The sequence below is a fragment of the Mauremys mutica genome, chromosome 2, assembly GCF_020497125.1.
Source record: "Mauremys mutica isolate MM-2020 ecotype Southern chromosome 2, ASM2049712v1, whole genome shotgun sequence".
Taxonomy (NCBI): domain Eukaryota; kingdom Metazoa; phylum Chordata; order Testudines; family Geoemydidae; genus Mauremys; species Mauremys mutica.
In genome coordinates this window covers 145,568,388-145,585,758 of record NC_059073.1, presented here as the reverse complement: position 1 = coordinate 145,585,758, position 17,371 = coordinate 145,568,388, and the positions used below count along the sequence as shown (strand labels likewise).

Sequence of the window (17,371 nt, the reverse complement as noted above, 5' to 3'; positions counted from 1 at the left end):
AATATTATTGACATCTTCAGCCTTGAGAAGCTTTTGACCGGCATCCTCTGAAAACTGAGCACAAGTCTCAAGAAAAAGAAAACGCTCTTCAATTTCTCAAAAGCAAAGAGAATGCATAGTTTCTGGCTTGCAAACGTACCCATTCGTTCAAGGATTGGCTTGCAGATCTCAGCGATAAAATGCACCCCAATCTTCCGCATTAAACACTGGGCCTCATCTGACAACGTTCTTTTAAGCACCTGCAACCTATGGGCAGGGCCGGCTCTACAGTTTTCGCCGCCCCAAGCAGCGCATCGAATTGCCGTCGCGGACAGCTAAACATAGAAGCTGCCGCTGAATTGCCACCACCGCGGAAACGCGCGAGCCGCCCTAAGGGCACACGGACTGCCCCCGCTGTCCGCGGCGGCAATTCGGTGCGCTGCTTGGGGGCAAAACAACAGGGACTGCCGCCCCCTGCAGAATGCAGCCCCAAGCACCAGCTTGGAATGCTGGTGCCTGGAGCCGGCCCTGCCTATGGGGTGCTGAGATGCCATAAACACATATTTCTTCTTCAACTACGCTGTGATAATATTCAGAGTAGTTTTGCGCGGTACTGAGCAGCAAAAAAGAGAGCCGGGCCATTTAGCTGCTACTGGCTCTGGTGCCATTGCTGTCCTGGGAACTTTTTTCCTGAGATAATTTAAGTACCTCATTTTCTTGCCCTCTGAAGTACAGAACATGTGTTGTGAAAATGCACTGACATTCTCAAAGCGCTTATGAAAACTTTCTCCCACCATATTGATTATGTGGGCAAGGCATGTAATATGGATGCTACAGGGAAACAGTCCAGACAGTCCAGAAATGAAAGCTTTTTTCATGTATGTTGTACGTTACCACATTGTTGTAAGCAATTTTGTAACTGTGCGCCATTTAAACGACAGCTTGAGATGCAGAGCTGTGATTTGTTTTCTGGATGTTAGCAAGATAAAAGCACACCTTTCCGGGGCTGTCTTTCACCAATGCTGCAAACCATGCAATGCAATTGTGAAGTGTGTAGCAGCCTTCTTCATCATCAGTCATTTCATCAAAATGAAGACCTCCTCCATTTTGTCCTTAAGTTTATTTTGCTCACAGTTGCAGACATCTGTGGCTGGTAACTTCCTGGAATTGCACCACCATTCTTGACTTGAGGGTTAAGAAACTGTCAGAACAGAGGGCAGTCTATTTTAGATGGTAGTATATTTTCACTGACCCACGTTCAGATCCAATTACAGATAACATCTAACCACTCTTGTTGTGCAATAGTTGTGTTGAAACAGGGTAAAATTTTGGTGTATTTTATGAGATTCTCCTTGCAAATCTTACTTTCTTGTTAAAGGCTTCTGTGATTTGTTCAGATGGTTTGCAACAGCTGATTTCTGCTCATGGTCAAGAACAATGTTACACATTTTGCAAAAGTGTTTTCCTCTGTCTGCAAATACTTCTCCAGGAAAATCTTTTGCTCTGTCCTTTGCTGATATATTTGCAAAGTGAGACATTTCTTGTGGTATTTTTGGTATTTGCGCTCCCTGGTCTTACTGAGGAATCTTTCCCCTGGCCATGATTTCTCAGCGCTCCTCAAACCCCAGGTGTGCACAGAGGGGGCTGGGTGTGAGCAGCCACCCAGCACCCCGCCCTGGGCTCTGGGACAAGGAATGGAACAAGCGTGAGGGACCTGCCCAGGGGCGGCTCTAGGAATTCCACCGCCCCAAGCAGGGCGGCACGCTGCGGGGGGCGCTCTGGCGGTCGCCGGTCCCGCAGCTCCGGGGGACCTCTTACAGACGTGCCTGCGGAGGGTCCGCTGGTCCCACGGCTCTGGTGGACCTCCCGCATCCGGCGGATGCTCCACCGGAGCCGTGGGACCAGCGGACCCTCTGCAGGCATTTCTGCGGGAGATCCGCCGGAGCCGCCTGCCGCCCTCCCAGCAAAATGCCGCCCGAAGCGCGCGCTTGGCGCGCTGGGGTCTGGAGCCGGCCCTAGACCTGCCTGCTGCAGCACTACAGACGGAAACTCCCTCTGCAAATGCAGACAGAGTCATGAGGAAACCAACTGACCATGACTGCCAAGCCACAAAGGGGAATCCAGCAATGCCTCCCCCTGAGCCCCCCCAGTCCTTCCCCCCCAGAGCCTCCCCATTCCCCCATCATCCCAGAGACTCCCTGATCCCCCCAACTCTCCCCCAGAACTTTCCCCATCCCACCCCCAGAGCCTCCCCATCCCCCTCCTATCCCACCCCAGAGACTCTCTGGTCCCCGGAACCCTCCCCCCCAAAGCCTCCCACATCTTCCCAGAGCCTCCCCATTCCCCCATCCCTCCTCCCATCCTCCCAGAGCCTCCCCGTCCCCCCATCCCTCCCCGCATCCTCCCAGACACTCCCTGATCCCCCCACCCTCCCCCATCCCACCCCCAGAGCCTCCCCATCCCCCTCCTATCCCACCCCAGAGACTCCCTGATTCCCCCCAACGCTCCCCCATCCACCCCCAGCCCACTTGCAGTCCCTCCCCTGATCCCAGCACAGCTCCCCGGCTCTGCCCCACTGCTCTCCGTGAAGGGAGGGCGACACCCTGTGGCCCTGAAGGGGAAGCGTCGGCATCATTGCTTTGGGCTTCCTTTTCCAGGGGAGCTCATGGGCTGATGCCTCACTCCAGCTGGGGGGCCTGCTAGGGGCAGGAGAGAGGTTCCAGTCTGGGGCAGGGGGTGCTGACGTGTGAGGCTTGAGAACGGGGGTGTGCCCCGAGGAGATGAGATAGCCAAAATCTCCTTTGTTGGACTGACCTCTGCAGATGAGAGGGACAAGCATTGGCACTGCCCAGAGCTCCTCCTTGGGCCTGGGAAAGGTGCTCCGAATGCCAGTTACGCACAAGGTGGAACAGATGGTTTAGCATAGGGGTAGGCAACCTATGGCACACGTGCCGAAGGCAGCACGCGAGCTGATTTTCAGTGGCACTCACACTGCCAGGGTCCTGGCCACCGGTCTGGGGGGCTATTCATTTTAATGTAATTTTAAATGAAGCTTCTTAACCATTTTAAAAACCTTATTTACTTTACATACAACACTAGTTTAGTTATATATTATAGACTTATAGAAAGAGCCCTTCTAAAAACGTTAACATGTATTACTGGCACACGCAACCTTAAATTAGAGTGAATAAATGAAGACTCGGCACAGCACTTCTGAAAGGTTGCCGATCCCTGATTTAGCATAAGGAGTTAATACATATTTCAAGGGACCATTCAAGGTGAGGTGGTCCATTAGCACCCGTCCAGTCATAGGGGGGGAAGAAAAAGGGGGAAGACAGCGGGGGTGGGTCGTTAGTGGGTTATAGATTGTTGTAATCTGGTGTCTCTGCTCAGGCCATGGGTTTGTCTAGCAACATTATGAATGCCAGCTCCCAGGTTTGCCTTTCGAAAGCGCTGGGCAGGTTTCCCTTGAGGCTGGGGGCCAAGAGGCCAGATGTAGGGCGATGGCTTTGTGAAAAGTCTGACATGATGTTCTGCTCACTTGCTTTAGCACCCCTTCCCTCTCCCTTTTGCTGCCCTATAGAGTCCCCCTCCCTCCAAGCTGATTCAACCCTTCGCGCATTTACAGACAGTTTCTGTTTTCCCCCCAACTATGTACTCAGCTCTCCTTCCAGCCAGTGTTTGCCAAAGCCGGGGCACGGCCCCGGGGCAAGAGCTCAGGAAGCGCTAGCTGGGGCGAGGAGGCAGACATTCCCTTCCATTGTGCTCCAGAATCTCAGCTTTCATTTCAAAATCCTCCGTCTTGAGCTGGTTTGGCTGTGATGCCGAAGCACCTGCCAGAGTCTGCAAAGAGCCTGAGACAAGAGCTCTGAGGGGGGCGGGGCTTGCCTTCCTCTGCGGCATGGGGCATGGTTTGCCTGCCGGGATCGTCCGGGCACATCTTCCCTGAGCAGTTTCTCCAGCACTGGGGGCAGCTGGGACTCTCCTGGTCTCTGTCTCCAGCATGCAACTCCAATGGACTGAAAAGCTTTCATCTAACGAGAGACTTTGGGCTCAGTACAGGTGTAGCTAATGGGCCCTTGTGGGCTTAATCTCTGTGGGACTGTCCCATTCATTGCAGCAGGGGCTGAGTGAGATGACCAGATGGAGGAGGTATTTTTGAAAGGCAGCTGTGAGGAAGGGAGGGAGGTGGAGGGCAGCCTATGCACCCTGGGAAGGAGACAGTTCAAAAACTGAGGACCCTTGACTATGAAAGAACGGGTTGTGGCCAGAGTAGTTCTTGTCCAGCTGGCCAGGGTTATGCTTGGATCGGCGTCCTCTCATCACTCAGTAATGGACCAGTTTTCTCTGCAATGCACCATTCACCCCTCGCCCACCAGCAGGGAGGCAGCGCCGTTAATGCAAATGAGCATGGCTTATGGAGAATAGGGATTGTTAAATAAACTTGTGGTCATTCTTTGATGAGATCTAGGGTGACCAGATCACCCAGGTCAAATATCGGGACGCGGGGGGGCGGGGCGAGGGCAGAGGGGGAAAAAATGGCGGCAGAGCAAAAAAAAAAAAATCCCCCACCCCCGATTCCTCCTCCCTCCGCAAGCGCTGGAGGGAGGCCCGGGAGACTCAGGGGAGCACGGGGCCGGGGTGAGTGTGAGTCCAGCCTGGCCACAAGCAGGCAGGACTCAGGCGCGGTATCTGGAGGGAGAGTACGGGGTGGCCTGCGGGGCCAGGCAGCGGCTGTTCTCCCCACCTGGGCAGCAGGACTCGGGAGCAGCCGCTGCTGCAGCTCCCACTGCCGCGGGGGGAGGAAGCGGCCGCTGGCCAAGCTCGGCAGCTGCGGCTCTGGCGCCCATGAACCCCCGAGCCCGGGCCTGCTGCGGGGACCCAGCGTGCACGCTGCGCATACCCAGCCCCTGGCCACTCGCGTCTGGGCTGGCTGCCCAGCTGGTGCAATCCTGCGGGCGGCCTCGGAGTGGGGGCAGCAGGCCCCAGCCCCCCGCATCCCGCTCGGGTCCTGCAGGGGAACGAACGGGACTGGGCTGCCGATGCCTCCGCCACGGGATTGCACCAGCTGGGCAGCCAGCCCAGACGCGACTGGCCAGGGGCTGAGCGCAGTGTGCGCGCTGCCCCGCAGCAGGCCCGGGCTCGGGGGGTTCGGGCCCGGGCACCAAAGCCGCAGCCGCCGAGCGCCACGTGCTTGGTCACTTCCTCCCCCCGCAGCAGTGGGAGCTGCAGCAGCGGCTGCTCCCGAGTCCCCTGCCCAGGTGGGGAGAACAGCCGCCACCTAGCCCCACGGGCCGCCCCCCTACTCTCCCTCCAGGTACCGCGCCCGAGTCCTGCCTGCTCGGGGCCAGGCCAGACTCACACTCACCCTGGCCCCGCACTCCCCTGAGTCTCCTGGGCATGGCATGCTTGGAAAGAGGCGGGGATTTGGAGAGGGAGACAATGGGGCAGTGAGGGGGCGGGGATGGGGGCGAGGATTTGGGGAAGGATCCAATGGGGGAAGGAGGGGGTGGAGTCGGGGCAGGGGAGGGCGCGAGCCCTTCGGGCTCCGGAGCCTTTGCTTGTTTGTCCAGTGTCCCGACCTAACATTGGTCGGGACGCGGGACAAACAAGCAAATATCGGGACAGTCCCGATAAAATCGGGACGTCTGGTCACCCTAATGAGATCACAAGTCGGGTTGATAATAGTAACTGTGTTGACATAAATACTTAGATATGTTAGTTTTACTTAGATTAGTTTCTTTGGGGGCGAGGACGGTCTTGTTGGCCTGTGTTTGTACAGCGCCTGGCACAATGGGGTCCTGGTCTGTGACTGGGGGATCCAAGATGCTACCATACTGTAAACAGTAAATAATAATGTATTTGGATTTCTGTAGGGCATCAGTGCTGCACAATGTTCTGATGAAAAAGTAGCACAATGCTGAATCGTTATGGGACCTAATCCGTGGGATAAAAACTGGCTAACTGATAGAGCTCAACATGGAATGGTTAGTGGGGAATCGTCATCCCAGAGGGTGTTTCTAGGCAGGGTTCTTCAGCGATCTGTTCTTGGGCCAATGCGGTTCCATATCTTTATCAGTCATCTGCAAGGAAATATGCAGTCATTGCTGGTGAAGTTTGCAGATGACGCAGACTGGTGGGGAGATAAATAATGGGCCTGTATCCCTCCCACTGGGGTTCACTTTGACTAGCTCCATCGAGGTGGTCTCCGCTCCGGATCCTTGTCTCCAGGATTTTGCATCGAGTTCATTATCCCGGTGTAAAAAACACCTTTTCTGAAGTGAAGCCATAGTCACAGCCTCTCAGTTTAGACCCAGCAGGGCATCTGCTCTGGGTAGGGCCTTTATCGTTGGGATCACAAAGCTACTATGCACAGCACTCAAGGAGCTCTAGCGTGACACATGTCTGGCAGCACCGATTACCCAGCAGATAGCTTATCTGGGGAATTAACCTCCCGCACCAGCACAGCCTCTGGTTTCAGAACTGCGTCATTTCCATCCCTTCTACCCAATGGGGGCTGGGTGGCCAGCGCCCATGGCACTCTCCTTGGATCCTCCTTCCCTCAGAGAAGGGAGCCTCTCGCTCTTTGGGATTCAGTTCCAGTTCCCTGGCACAATCAACACCACATCCCACCCCTCCCCTCTCCAGCCCCTTTTAACTCCTCTATTTTCTCTGCTGAGCTATGAAAACCATCCCGCCAGATCGTGGTCCTGTGCCCAAGGCCACAGTCTCCTTCATTTATTAAACCTCCTTCCTCTTGTGGCTTGTTTCCCTGCTCTTTGCATGTCTGCCCAGCGCACGGACACTCCTCTCCAGCTCCATCTGCTCCAGCAGGACTCGATCTTCTGCCCTAGTTTATATACAGCATCAGGTGCTGCAGCAGAGATAAGGGTGGTGACAGGGCTGGGCTAGCAGGGGGCTGCGGGTCAGGAGTGAGGGGCACTGGCAGCGTTGGAGGTGGAGCTCAGGACTGGAATAGCAGGATGCAAAGACGGTACGAGCCCATTGAGGGCCCAGAGCAGGAATATTCCCCCTCCCCAACACACAACTGTGACGAAGTGGGACTGTTCTTAATGTTTCTTCTGAATACTGTGTGGGTGCCTCAGTTTCCCCTATGCATTTCTTAAGTCTCCAGTGTGCATAAATGGCCAACACTCTGTATCCTAGCAACAAATGGCCGGGGCCCTTCACCCTGCAAGGGAATAGCTAAAGGTGAACAAAGAGATCAGGTGACCTCCTGGCCTGGGAAAGAGACAAAGGCCAGAAAGGAGAGGCTGGAGGGGGTTTCAGTTTGGAGCTAGCTGGGGACGAGGAGTGAGGGCAAACGTGGGGGTCTGCCTCGCTGGGCTCCAGAATGGACCCGGCAGGGGGATCCCGTTCGCTGGACCTACAAACTCTGTTTTAGACCATGTTCCTGTCATCTAATAAACCTCTGTTTTACTGGCTGGCTGAGAGTCACATCTGACTGCGAAGTGGGGGTGCAGGTCCCTGTGGCTTCCCCAGGACCCCGCCTGCGCAGACTCGCTGTGGGAAGCACACGGAAGGGCATATGCTGAATGCTCCCAGGACAGACCCAGGAGGTGAAGCTGTGTGAGCTTCTTGCCCTGAAGACAGTCTGCTCCATGGGAGAGGAGGCTCCCCAAAGTCCTGACTGGCTTTGTGGGGCGCAGTTCCAGAGCATCGCCTGGGGACTCCATGACAACAACACACACTAATAAACTTGTTATCCAGTCCACGTTCAATGAACTGAACAGTATTGGGAAGAAATACTGGCCTTCATTAAAAGCAACGTCGCCAGCCCTTTTTCGATGCAAAGTCACCAATCACATCATTGCACAACGGTTGTCGTTCGAAAGTGTTTCTCAACTTGGGGGTCGCGACCCTCAGGAAGGTTGCGGGACGGGTTTAGGCAGGGTTGCAAGTGGAGGGCCTGCGTTAGGAGGTGGGAAGCAGGGCCATTGCCCTGGGCCCCTCTGGCCGGGGCTGAAGCATGTAACTTAGCTTCGCTGGGCTGTATTTTCAGATCTTTTTTAAACCGTTTTTAAAATGAGTAAAATACTAAGCCAGGCAAGTGCTTATAACAATAACACTAATGAAAAGCGAATGAGCTGCCAATTGCTGGGTCTCCTTACGCCCAGCACGGGCACTGGCAGGCTGGGGGGCAGGTCAGGAGTCAGATGAGTCACTGGCCCAGCAGCGCCTGATTCTTTCTCTCCTGCAGCCACAGAGAAGCGAGTTGCTGGAGAGGAACAGGGTGTGGGCGAGGAATGGCCCCTCCCAGGAAATCTGATTTTAAACTCCTGCAGTTTAAGGTTTTGCAGTAGAGGCTGACGACTCCCCGGTGAGTAACTTTGTTCCTTCCTGTTTGTCGCAGGCCTCGTTAGGCAAGGGGAAACCTTCCAGTTGTGGTGCAGTAATTGAGCGTGAGGGGGTGAGCCCTTCTTGTGCGAGGCTGGGACCCAAGCAGGGGATCAGGGCTGGCTTATCCGGGCAGAGGTGTTTCCTGACAGCCTGGCTTGTCTGTTCAGTTAGCTGCCTCTAGCTGACTCCCCGGGCAGATGCCTCTCCGGTGTGTGCCCCCTCCTCTGTCATCTACAGGGTGCTCAGCACTGGAGCCTGACTCCCCCAGGCCAGGCAGGATCAGGGCAAGCGTCCCCCACTGGGCCTTGTCCCTGTCTGGAGAGACTTGAGTTGCCAGTTCGAGCTGGCTGTATTCCTGGAGGTTTCGTCCCATGACATAATCCAGGGGGGCTGGCAGCACTAGGCGGGATGGGAAGTCGGTCCCCGGACAGTTCTACCCTGTGCTGAGGCTGCCGGCAAGGGGGCCAGCTGCAGGGACGCGCCCGGGTTTGGGGGCGGTTGGCCTGGCTTGCAATGAGGGCAGGATCCATCACTGCCGGGGCGGCACTGTCAGGCAGGCGGCTCGGCCAGCCCTGAGCAGGGCTTGGCCAGGGCTCCGGGGCTCGGCCACCCCCGTTGTCAGCAATGCAGCGCTTTGCACTGCAGGCCAGGCTGCGCCACCTCATCAGATGAGCGGGGATTTAGTGGTGAGCCTGGCATCCGCGCCCTTCGGGTGGCTGCAGGCAGCCACTAGCTCTCAGGCTGTGCAGCTCAGGGCTGGGCATAAAGCCAAGGGCCCCAGGTTCGAATCCAGCTCAGGAGGGACCCAAGGGGTCAGCAGGGATCAGCTGGGCCATGCAGAGGGCACCAGGTGGCAGGGGTGCTGGGGGGAGAGGGTGTGGGGAGCCGATTCTCGGGCTGGCAGACGGCTTCTCTTGGCAGGATGTGTGCTGAGGCGGCAAATGGCTGGGAGATAAACAAGCCTTCGGAGCAGAGCTGGGCAGTGGCCCCCCAAGGGCAGCTGGGGCTGGCAGGGAGGCGGGTGAGAAATGCTACACATGATTGACCACAGTGGGCTGTGAAGTAACAGAGAGTGTGAAAGGATGTCAGACCCCCCAGGGAATAACACACAGCACACCCAGCCCCGCCTCACCATGGCCAGCGCTGGGGGGAAGGGGTGGGGCTGCTTTCTCTGGGCCAGCGCCCACCCCGACAGGGGGGTCCCTGCACCCACACGCCCGGCCCCACCTCCTCCTTCCTCTGCCTGGCTGGGGATGACTCAGCAGCAGCCAAACCAGTTCTGTTACCTTCTCAGTGTGCAGGCCGGGAGGGGCCCGTGGCCCCCAGCCCAGCCACGGGGCAGGAGCCCTTGCCCACCGGTATGGCGGGCACCTCCTGGCCAGGGAGCCAGGCTGTGCCCGGCCCTAATGCTAACCAGCTCCTCTCTCTCCCCAGGGCCCTGGCACCATGTACACGGCGATCCCCAAAAGGTACCGAGCCAGTCACCCCAAGTCTCCCCAACCCCACCCCCTGGATTTACCTTTAACTCCTCCTCACCTGGATTTTCCACAACCCCTCCCCATCCCCTGGAGTTACCCCCAGCCCCTCCCCCATACCCATCCCAAACTGGATTTACCCCCATCCTGCCCCTACCACCCTCAGTCCCTCCTCCCCAGCCCCCAAACCCTTCTCCGGATTCACCCTAGCCCCTTTTCACTACGGCAGCGGCTCCCCCTTTGATGCCTCGGTGAACCAGCCGGGCCTGCACATCTGGCGGGTGGAGAAGATGAAGCCGGTCCCGGTGCCGGCAGAGTCCAAGGGCATCTTCTACTCGGGGGACTCCTACCTGGTCCTGCACAACGGGCCGGAGGAGCAAGCCAACCTGCACATCTGGATCGGTAAGGGCCGGCTCTCCGGCATGGCGGTGCGGGCTCCCGGCCAGCCCTGTGGGGTGAGGCAGCCTGGAGGGGAGAAGCAGGGTGCTGGCGCCATGACCCAGCTGAGGCTGCCGGCACCCTGGGCCATGCCCGCCCCGCTGAGGAAGGGAGATTTGCCGCCTCATGAGCTGGGGCAAGGTTCCCCTGACAGTGCCGGTGAGCTGGCGGCCTGAGCCGAGAGCTGGGGCTGCCCCGCCCCTTCCGCGCACACCATAGGGGACAGCGCCCTGGCTGGCAGAGACCAGGGTCTGAGCTCCGAGCCAGGGCCTGGAGCTGCCCTTCTGGGCTAGCAGGGGTGTGAGAGGCCAGCCAGGGCCAAGCAAGGGGCCCTGTGCTCAGGCTCTGCTCCCTGCCCTAACCGCACTCCCTGGCATGGCACTGCCAGCCCCCTTCCCCCCCGGGAGCTCCCGTTATGGGGTGAGGAGACTTCAGGCTCCTCGGGCTCTCTGCTGAGCACATCAGCCCACCCCAGCCCACAGCGCAGCCTGTCCTGGTGCCACGGGGCACCGTCAGAGTAGCCAATGTTCTAATGGCAGAAAACCGAACACCCCTGCCCTGCCCCGAGGCCCCGCCCCTTCTCTGAGGCCCCGCCCCCGCTCATTCCATCGCTCACTCTCGCCCACCCTCACTCGCTCCCTCGTTTTCACCAGGCTGGGGCAGGGGTTTGAGGTGGCGGGAGGAGGTTCGGGGTGTGGGCTCCAGGCGGTGCTGACCTCAGGTGGCTCCCGGGAAGCAGCGACATGTCCCTCCAGCTCCTAGACGGAGTGGCGGCAAGGGGGCTCTGCGCACTGGCCCCAGCCCTGCAACTCTCATTGGCCGCAGTTCCTGGCCAATGGGAGCTGTGGAGCTGGTGCTCAGGGCGGGAGCAGCACACAGAGCCCCCGTGGCCGTCCCACCGGGTAGGAAGCCTGCCAGCCCCACACCAACCAGACTTCTAACAGCCCGGTCAGCGGTGCTGACCAGAGCCACCAAGGTCCCTTTTCGACCGGGTGTTCTGGTCAAAAACTGGACACCTGGCAAACCTTGGCCCCGTTTCCGGGGGCCCTGCAAGCCGGGTGGCAGCTCAGCCGTTGCTCTTCCTCCCCTGCCGCACCCAGGCCAGAGCTCCTCACGGGACGAGCAGGGGGCCTGCGCCGTGCTCTCCACCCACCTTAACACCCTGCTGGGCGAGCGGCCCATCCAGCACCGCGAGGTGCAGGGCAACGAGTCCGACGTCTTCATGGAGTACTTCCCCCGCGGCATCAAGTACCAGGTACCGGGGAGGAGCCCACCCCAGATCCCCAACTGCCCCCCAGCCCCGGCCTGCCCTGTCTGACCCTCCCCAGCCTGACCTGCCTGACCTGCCTGACCCCTCCCCAGCTCCAGCCTGACCCCCCCAACCCCAGCCTGCCCCATCTGACCCCCCCCAACCCCGGCCTCACCCCTCCCCAACACCCAACCCTGGCCTGACCTGTCTGACCCCTCACCATCACCCCAGGCCTGCCCTGCTTCCCCCCCTTGACCCCTCAACCTGCTCCCTTTGCCATGGGTCAGCCCCCGCCTCCCCTCCCCACCCCAATCCTGACCTGCTCCATCTGCCCCCCCTCCCAGCTAGTCCCCGTGCTCCCCGCCCGGCTGGTGCTCAGGGTCCCCCTCTGTCTCTGCCCCTCAGGAGGGCGGTGTGGAGTCCGCCTTTCACAAAACCCAGTCCAGCCAGGGCTCTGGGCCCATCCGCAAACTCTACCAAGTAAAGGGCAAGAAAAACATCCGGGCCACCGAGCGGGAGCTGAGCTGGGCCAGCTACAACACTGGGGACTGCTTCATCCTGGACCTGGGCGATGTAAGACCGCACCGGGGGCAGGGGCATGGGCAGACACAGGCCTGGCTGTGCATGGTGGCATATGTCTGTATTCACAGCCAGGTGTATTGGCCGGGGAGGGGGGTGCATTAGCACCCGGGGGTGGAGGGGGGTCAGCTAGGGTGAGTAGTGGGTGCATTAGTCCCAGGGTTGGGGATGGACTGGCCAGTGTGCAGGGGCTGGGTGTGCATGGGGCAGGCGGGCAGAGGCGCTGGCAGATGGCGGCGTTGGCATTGCTAGGTGGGTAGCAGAGAGGTTGGCAAGCCGGGGGGGTGAGGTAGGTAGGCCAGGCGCTGGCAGCGTTGACATTGCTAGGTGGGTAGCAGGGAGGTTGGCAGGCGGGGGGTGAGGTAGGTAGGCCGGGCGCTGGCGGGTGGCAGCATTGGCATTGCTAGGTGGGTAGCAGGGAGGTTGGCAAGTGGGGGGGTGAGGTAGGTAGGCCAGGCGCTGGCGGGTGGTGGCATTGGCATTGCTAGGTGGGTAGCAGGGAGGTTGGCAGGCGGGGGGTGAGGTAGGTAGGCCGGGCGCTGGCGGGTGGCGGCATTGGCATTGCTAGGTGGGTAGCAGGGAGGTTGGCAGGCGGGGGGTGAGGTAGGTAGGCCGGGCACTGGCGGGCAGGTGGATTTCCATGCATGCCCCTCTCTCCTCTCAGACCATCTACACGTGGTGCGGGGAGACATCCAACATCCTGGAGCGCAACAAGGCCCGGGACCTGGCGCTGGCCATCCGGGACAGTGAGCGGCAGGGCAAGGCCCGGGTGGAGATCGTGTCTGACGGGGAGGAGCCGCCCGAGATGATCCAGGTCTGGCCGGGCAGGGCTGGCGGGGCCCTTGTTGCTCTGGTCCTGCCAGGGCGGATCCAGGGAGGGCTCGGGGCATGGGGGTTGGGGCTGGGATTGGGGACAGGGCAGGGGATGAAGCCCAGCTTGGGGGCAGAGGGAACGGGCTGGAGACGGGGGGTGGGGAGGGTGGCGCTGGGTCTGACGGATTTCCCCTTTCCCTAGGTGCTGGGTCCCAAGCCCACTCTGAGGCAGGGCAGCCCCGAGGAGGACGTCACGGCAGATCAGAAGAACGCGGGGGCAGCTGCTCTCTATAAGGCAAAGTCTTACCCCGCCCCATCTTCAGAGCTCCTGTGCCACCATGGGCAGGACACCCCGCCACAGCCTGGACACAGCAGGGCTGGGGCTGAAGTGGGGAGGGTCTAGGGCTGCCGGCTGTGGGGGTGGGGGCTTGGAGCTGGGGAGCAGGGCTGGGGGCTTGGGAGGGGCTGGGGCTGCAGGCTCTGGTGGTGGGGGCTATGGTGCAGGCTGGGGAGCAGGGCTGAGGCTGTGGGGGTGGAGGGGCGTGGTGCAGGCTTAGGGCTGGGGAGGGGCTAGGAGCTGCAGGCTGGGGGGGCCATGGAGCAGGGCTGAGTGCTGGGTGAGGGGGTGTGGAGCAGGGGGCGGCTCCCTGGGCTGAGTTCGGCAGCATAAGGGAGCAGGCGCTGAAGGGATCCACCTCTCCTTGTCCCCGGCAGGTGTCGGACGCGACGGGGAAGATGAACCTAACCAAGGTGTCCGGGAGCAGCCCCTTCAGCCAGGGCCTGCTCTGCACCGACGACTGCTTCATCCTGGACAACGGCCAGTGCGGCAAGATCTATGTGTGGAAAGGTAACAGCCCCCGGGCCCAGGCCCTCCTGCAGGGGGCCAGCTGGCTCTGCGGGGTGGGCAGAGACGCACAGCCTGGGTGGTACCAGTGAACCTCATTTGGGGGGTGCCCCAGCCCCACCTCTCCTCCCATTCACCCCATCCCCATTCCCACCTGCAGTGCCCCCAGCCCCACCTCTCCTCCCCTTCACCCCCCACCCAGCCCCACCTCCCTTCCCCTTTGCAGAACACCCCTTTCCCCTGTGGCAAGCAGCAGCAGCAGCTTTCAGTGTACACACAGCTGGCTTTAATGCACTGTGACAGGGGGCACCAGGCAGGGGAGCACCCAGCGGCCTGCAGGGCAGAGCACAGGTGCTGCTGCAGGACCTTACCCAGCCATCCCGTAGGGATCCAGGTGGCCGAGCCCCTTGTCTCTTGCAGGTTCCGCTGTCTCTAGGAAGGGTTGGGCCGGGATTTCCCTGCCGTCCTGCCCATGAGCTCCCCACTGAGCCCTCATCCAGAGCTGGCGTAGCCTCTCTGCCATCTTCCCCTCCGAGGTGTAGCCCGCGCCCACCGCCAACAGCCAAGGCTTTGAAAAGCCACCTTAGGGTCCCCTCTGGAGCTACCTTTCAAGGGGGCTGGGTTTTCAGTGGCTCCTGAAAATGTGGAGTGGGGTACAGAGCCAAGTGAAGCTCCTCCCCGCCCCCCGGCTAGATCCGCAAAGGGATTTAGGCACCTAACTCACTGCAGTCAATGGGAGTTAGGGGCTGGAATTCCATTCAGGATCTGGGCCTCGTTGCTCTGGAAAATGGCGGCCGTTCTCACAAGTCAGCGATGGCACCTGGCCCACAGGGAGGGTCACTGTCTCAGGCGTCACCGTGTAGCTTTCGGCTCTTGGCCAGTGCTCCCTGCATAGGGCCATGCATCGCCCAGTGCACTACAGTCAGCACTGCGGGAACATCACACCCAGTCCCCGGGCAGGCCTCTGGCAGTCCCTTGTGTGCGCTGCCTGCGCGGTAACACCCCTGCCTGGTTGTGCATGCGGGACCGCCCTGCTGGCTGGTGAAAGCTCCCAGTCTGCACCTGCCTGGCTGAGCAGAAACTGTTTCACCCAGGGTCCCCTCATGGCTGCCCCCACACCAGGGCCGCCCAGAGGATTCAGGGGGTTTGGGGTCTTCCCACCGCCAAACTGCCGCCGAAGACCCAGAGCGGAAGCAGCAGTTTTCCGGGGCCCCCGGAGCGAGTGAAAGACCCCGCTCCAGGGGCCCTGAAAAACTCTTGTGGGGGCCCCTGCAGGGCCTGGGGCAAATTGCCCCACTTGCCCCCCCCTCTGGGCGGCCCTGCCCCACGCCAGGCCCTGCCACGCCAGGCCCTGCCTGTCTCTGCTGTCAGGACAGCTGGCAGCCTTCTCCGTTCCATGCTTGGTGCCCAAGGGAACTCGGGGACCACCCTCCTCCCCCACTGACCCATCTTCCCTCCCCAGGCCCCGGAGGTCTGAAAGCCCCTCTCCGTGTCTCGGGGCTCCGGTGGGTAGGAATTCCCCAGAACGGGGCAGGAGACTCCCCGCTTTCTTCCCCTCCCCAGGCCTAGTGCCCTGCTTATTCCCCACCACCTCCCTCGGGAAGCAGACTCCACACCAGACGGGCCACACAAGGGCATTTCCCGCTCTCTCTGTGCCCCGAGCTCTGCCCCCATGGCTGGCGGGGCTGATCCCCCTACTGGCCAGAGCTCACGGCCCGGTGGTGGGGGACAAATGGAGGCACCGCAGCTGTGTTCTCACTGCCCAGCCATGCTGCCAACTTCCCCTGCCCTCTGCCTGCATGGGGGTTCCCCAATAGCAGCCCTCCGCCCTCTTGGGCTTCCTGCTTCGGCTGAGCAACCCCACTGCGGTTTGAGCCCCTGGGCTGAGTCCCCAGCAAGGGAGCCAGGGTGATCTGCACACAGGGATCCTGCCAGCCCTGGCCTGGCCCTGCTCCCTCCCCCAGGAGCTCCTTCCCACCTGGCCTGTTCTCCATCCCAGGCCCTGCCGTCTGCATCTGCCCCACAGTCACTCTGCCCAGGGTTAGCACTGGACCCTGGGAACCTCCCCCAGTGCCAGGGGTGCTCAGCGGAGCACTCAGCCCTGTCCCCCCAGACTTGTCCCCTCTGTGCGGGGGATCGGCTGCCCTGACGCTTCCCTCCCTCCCGCCCAGGTCGCAAAGCCAACCAGCAGGAACGGGAGGCAGCCCTGAAAGTGGCTGAGGATTTCATCTCCCGTATGAAGTACTCCCCAAAGACCCAGGTGAGTGAACACAGGGCCCTGGCGGGCTCCTGGGGGGGGTGGGGAAGGGAAATGGGGAGGTGATGGGGGGCTCCCTGCCAGTAGGGTGACCAGATACCAAGGGTGAAAAATTGGGACAGAGTGTGTGTGTGTGTGGGGGGGGTAATAGGTGCCAATATCAGAAAAAGCCCATAATATCGGGACTGTCCCTATAAAATCAGGACATCTCTGGGTGTCTCTGGGCCTTTGCCTGGCTCTCCGCCCCAGCCTGGCTTCCCCCCCACAGAGAGCACAGAGATGGTTCCCAGGGCCCTTCACCCCAAGGCAGATCTCTCCCACGCAAGGGGGGTGTCTTTGGGACCCCACCATGCCCCCCACCTCATGCTAGGAGCACAGGATTCTCCCCACCTCACCAGTCTCTGTCCCCCTGTCGGCTGCAGGTGGAGATCCTGCCCCAGGGCCGTGAGAGTCCCCTCTTCAAGCAGTTCTTCGCGAGCTGGAAGTGAACCCGGGGCCTGCCCCGAGGCTGCCCAGCGCTGCTTTGTCTCCAGGCCTACCCTCCGCTCTGTAGCCACCAGGCATCTCATTAAATGTCCTGCGCGGGGACCCGTCTGCCTCCTCCCTTCGACCGGGGCGGCAGCGGCCTTTGCTCTGCCCTCGTGTGGGGGTGGAGAGAGATTTGGAAGGGCAGGGCCCGGAACCGGGCACGGCGCCATTTTCCCCCTCAGCCCCAGCGCCAAGCAGCGATGGCAGCTCCTGGCCTCCGGGAGCATGTGCGCCAGTCCAGACCTGAGACGCGACAGCCGTCCACGGGGAGGGACGTGGGGAACGAGGGTCACCAAGCGAGGGATCGGATGGCCGGGGGCGTCTCCCAGGCACTGACGCTGAAGGAGCTAACATAGCATCTCCTGGCTGGGCAGAGGCTGAGCAGGGTTTGGCAGCCGCATGCCAGAGAGATCCTGCAAGGTGGGGACTGCGGGAGGCCACGGCCGCTCAGCAGATCCAGGCTAAGGCAGGGGATGGAGAGAGAGGCCGGGCCCTGGGGAGCTCATGCGGGAGTTGGGGCAGGGTTTAGCGGAGTCCGGCTACATTCTGTTGCTGTGGGAGGCTGCCCAGGGCTGGAGCCAGCGACCGGAGGCCATAGGGCTCCCTGCTCTAGAGCTGCCCCTTGCAGCCTGGGGGCCTGTCTCTGAACAGGGCCAGTGCTTCAGAGCGGGGAGCCTTGCTATGGGGCCAGGGACTCATAGCCTGGGGCACAAGCCTGGTTCTACCAGAAGTGCTGGCTGGAAGCTGCTCCCTCTCTGGGCCTCATGCGGCTGTGGCCGGCCTCACCTCTGCCCCCAGGCCGGAGGGCAGCCCCGGGGACGTGGACGGGGGTGTGAACGCACTGGCCC

The 17,371-nt window shown here is 60.8% G+C and overlaps 1 protein-coding gene across 3 annotated transcripts; it reads left to right on the top strand.

Moving 5' to 3' along the window:
- Positions 1 to 8,194: 8,194 nt before the first annotated feature.
- On the top strand, positions 8,195 to 16,604 carry CAPG (capping actin protein, gelsolin like). Of its 3 annotated transcripts, none has more exons than XM_045007524.1 (10): positions 8,195 to 8,320; positions 9,775 to 9,809; positions 10,045 to 10,217; positions 11,354 to 11,508; positions 11,908 to 12,075; positions 12,746 to 12,895; positions 13,097 to 13,189; positions 13,609 to 13,741; positions 15,910 to 15,998; positions 16,418 to 16,603. In XM_045007524.1, the coding sequence occupies exons 2-10, from the start codon at positions 9,787 to 9,789 to the stop codon at positions 16,481 to 16,483; spliced, it is 1,050 nt and encodes a 349-aa protein (XP_044863459.1). In that variant the 5' UTR covers positions 8,195 to 8,320; positions 9,775 to 9,786; the 3' UTR covers positions 16,484 to 16,603. The 3 variants fall into 3 exon arrangements, with proteins under 3 accessions (XP_044863459.1, XP_044863460.1, XP_044863458.1); XM_045007525.1 differs by lacking the exon at positions 8,195 to 8,320 and adding an exon at positions 8,388 to 8,410 and having other exon boundaries at positions 16,418 to 16,604; XM_045007523.1 differs by lacking the exon at positions 8,195 to 8,320 and adding an exon at positions 9,262 to 9,361 and having other exon boundaries at positions 16,418 to 16,604.
- The last annotated feature ends 767 nt before the right edge of the window (positions 16,605 to 17,371 follow it).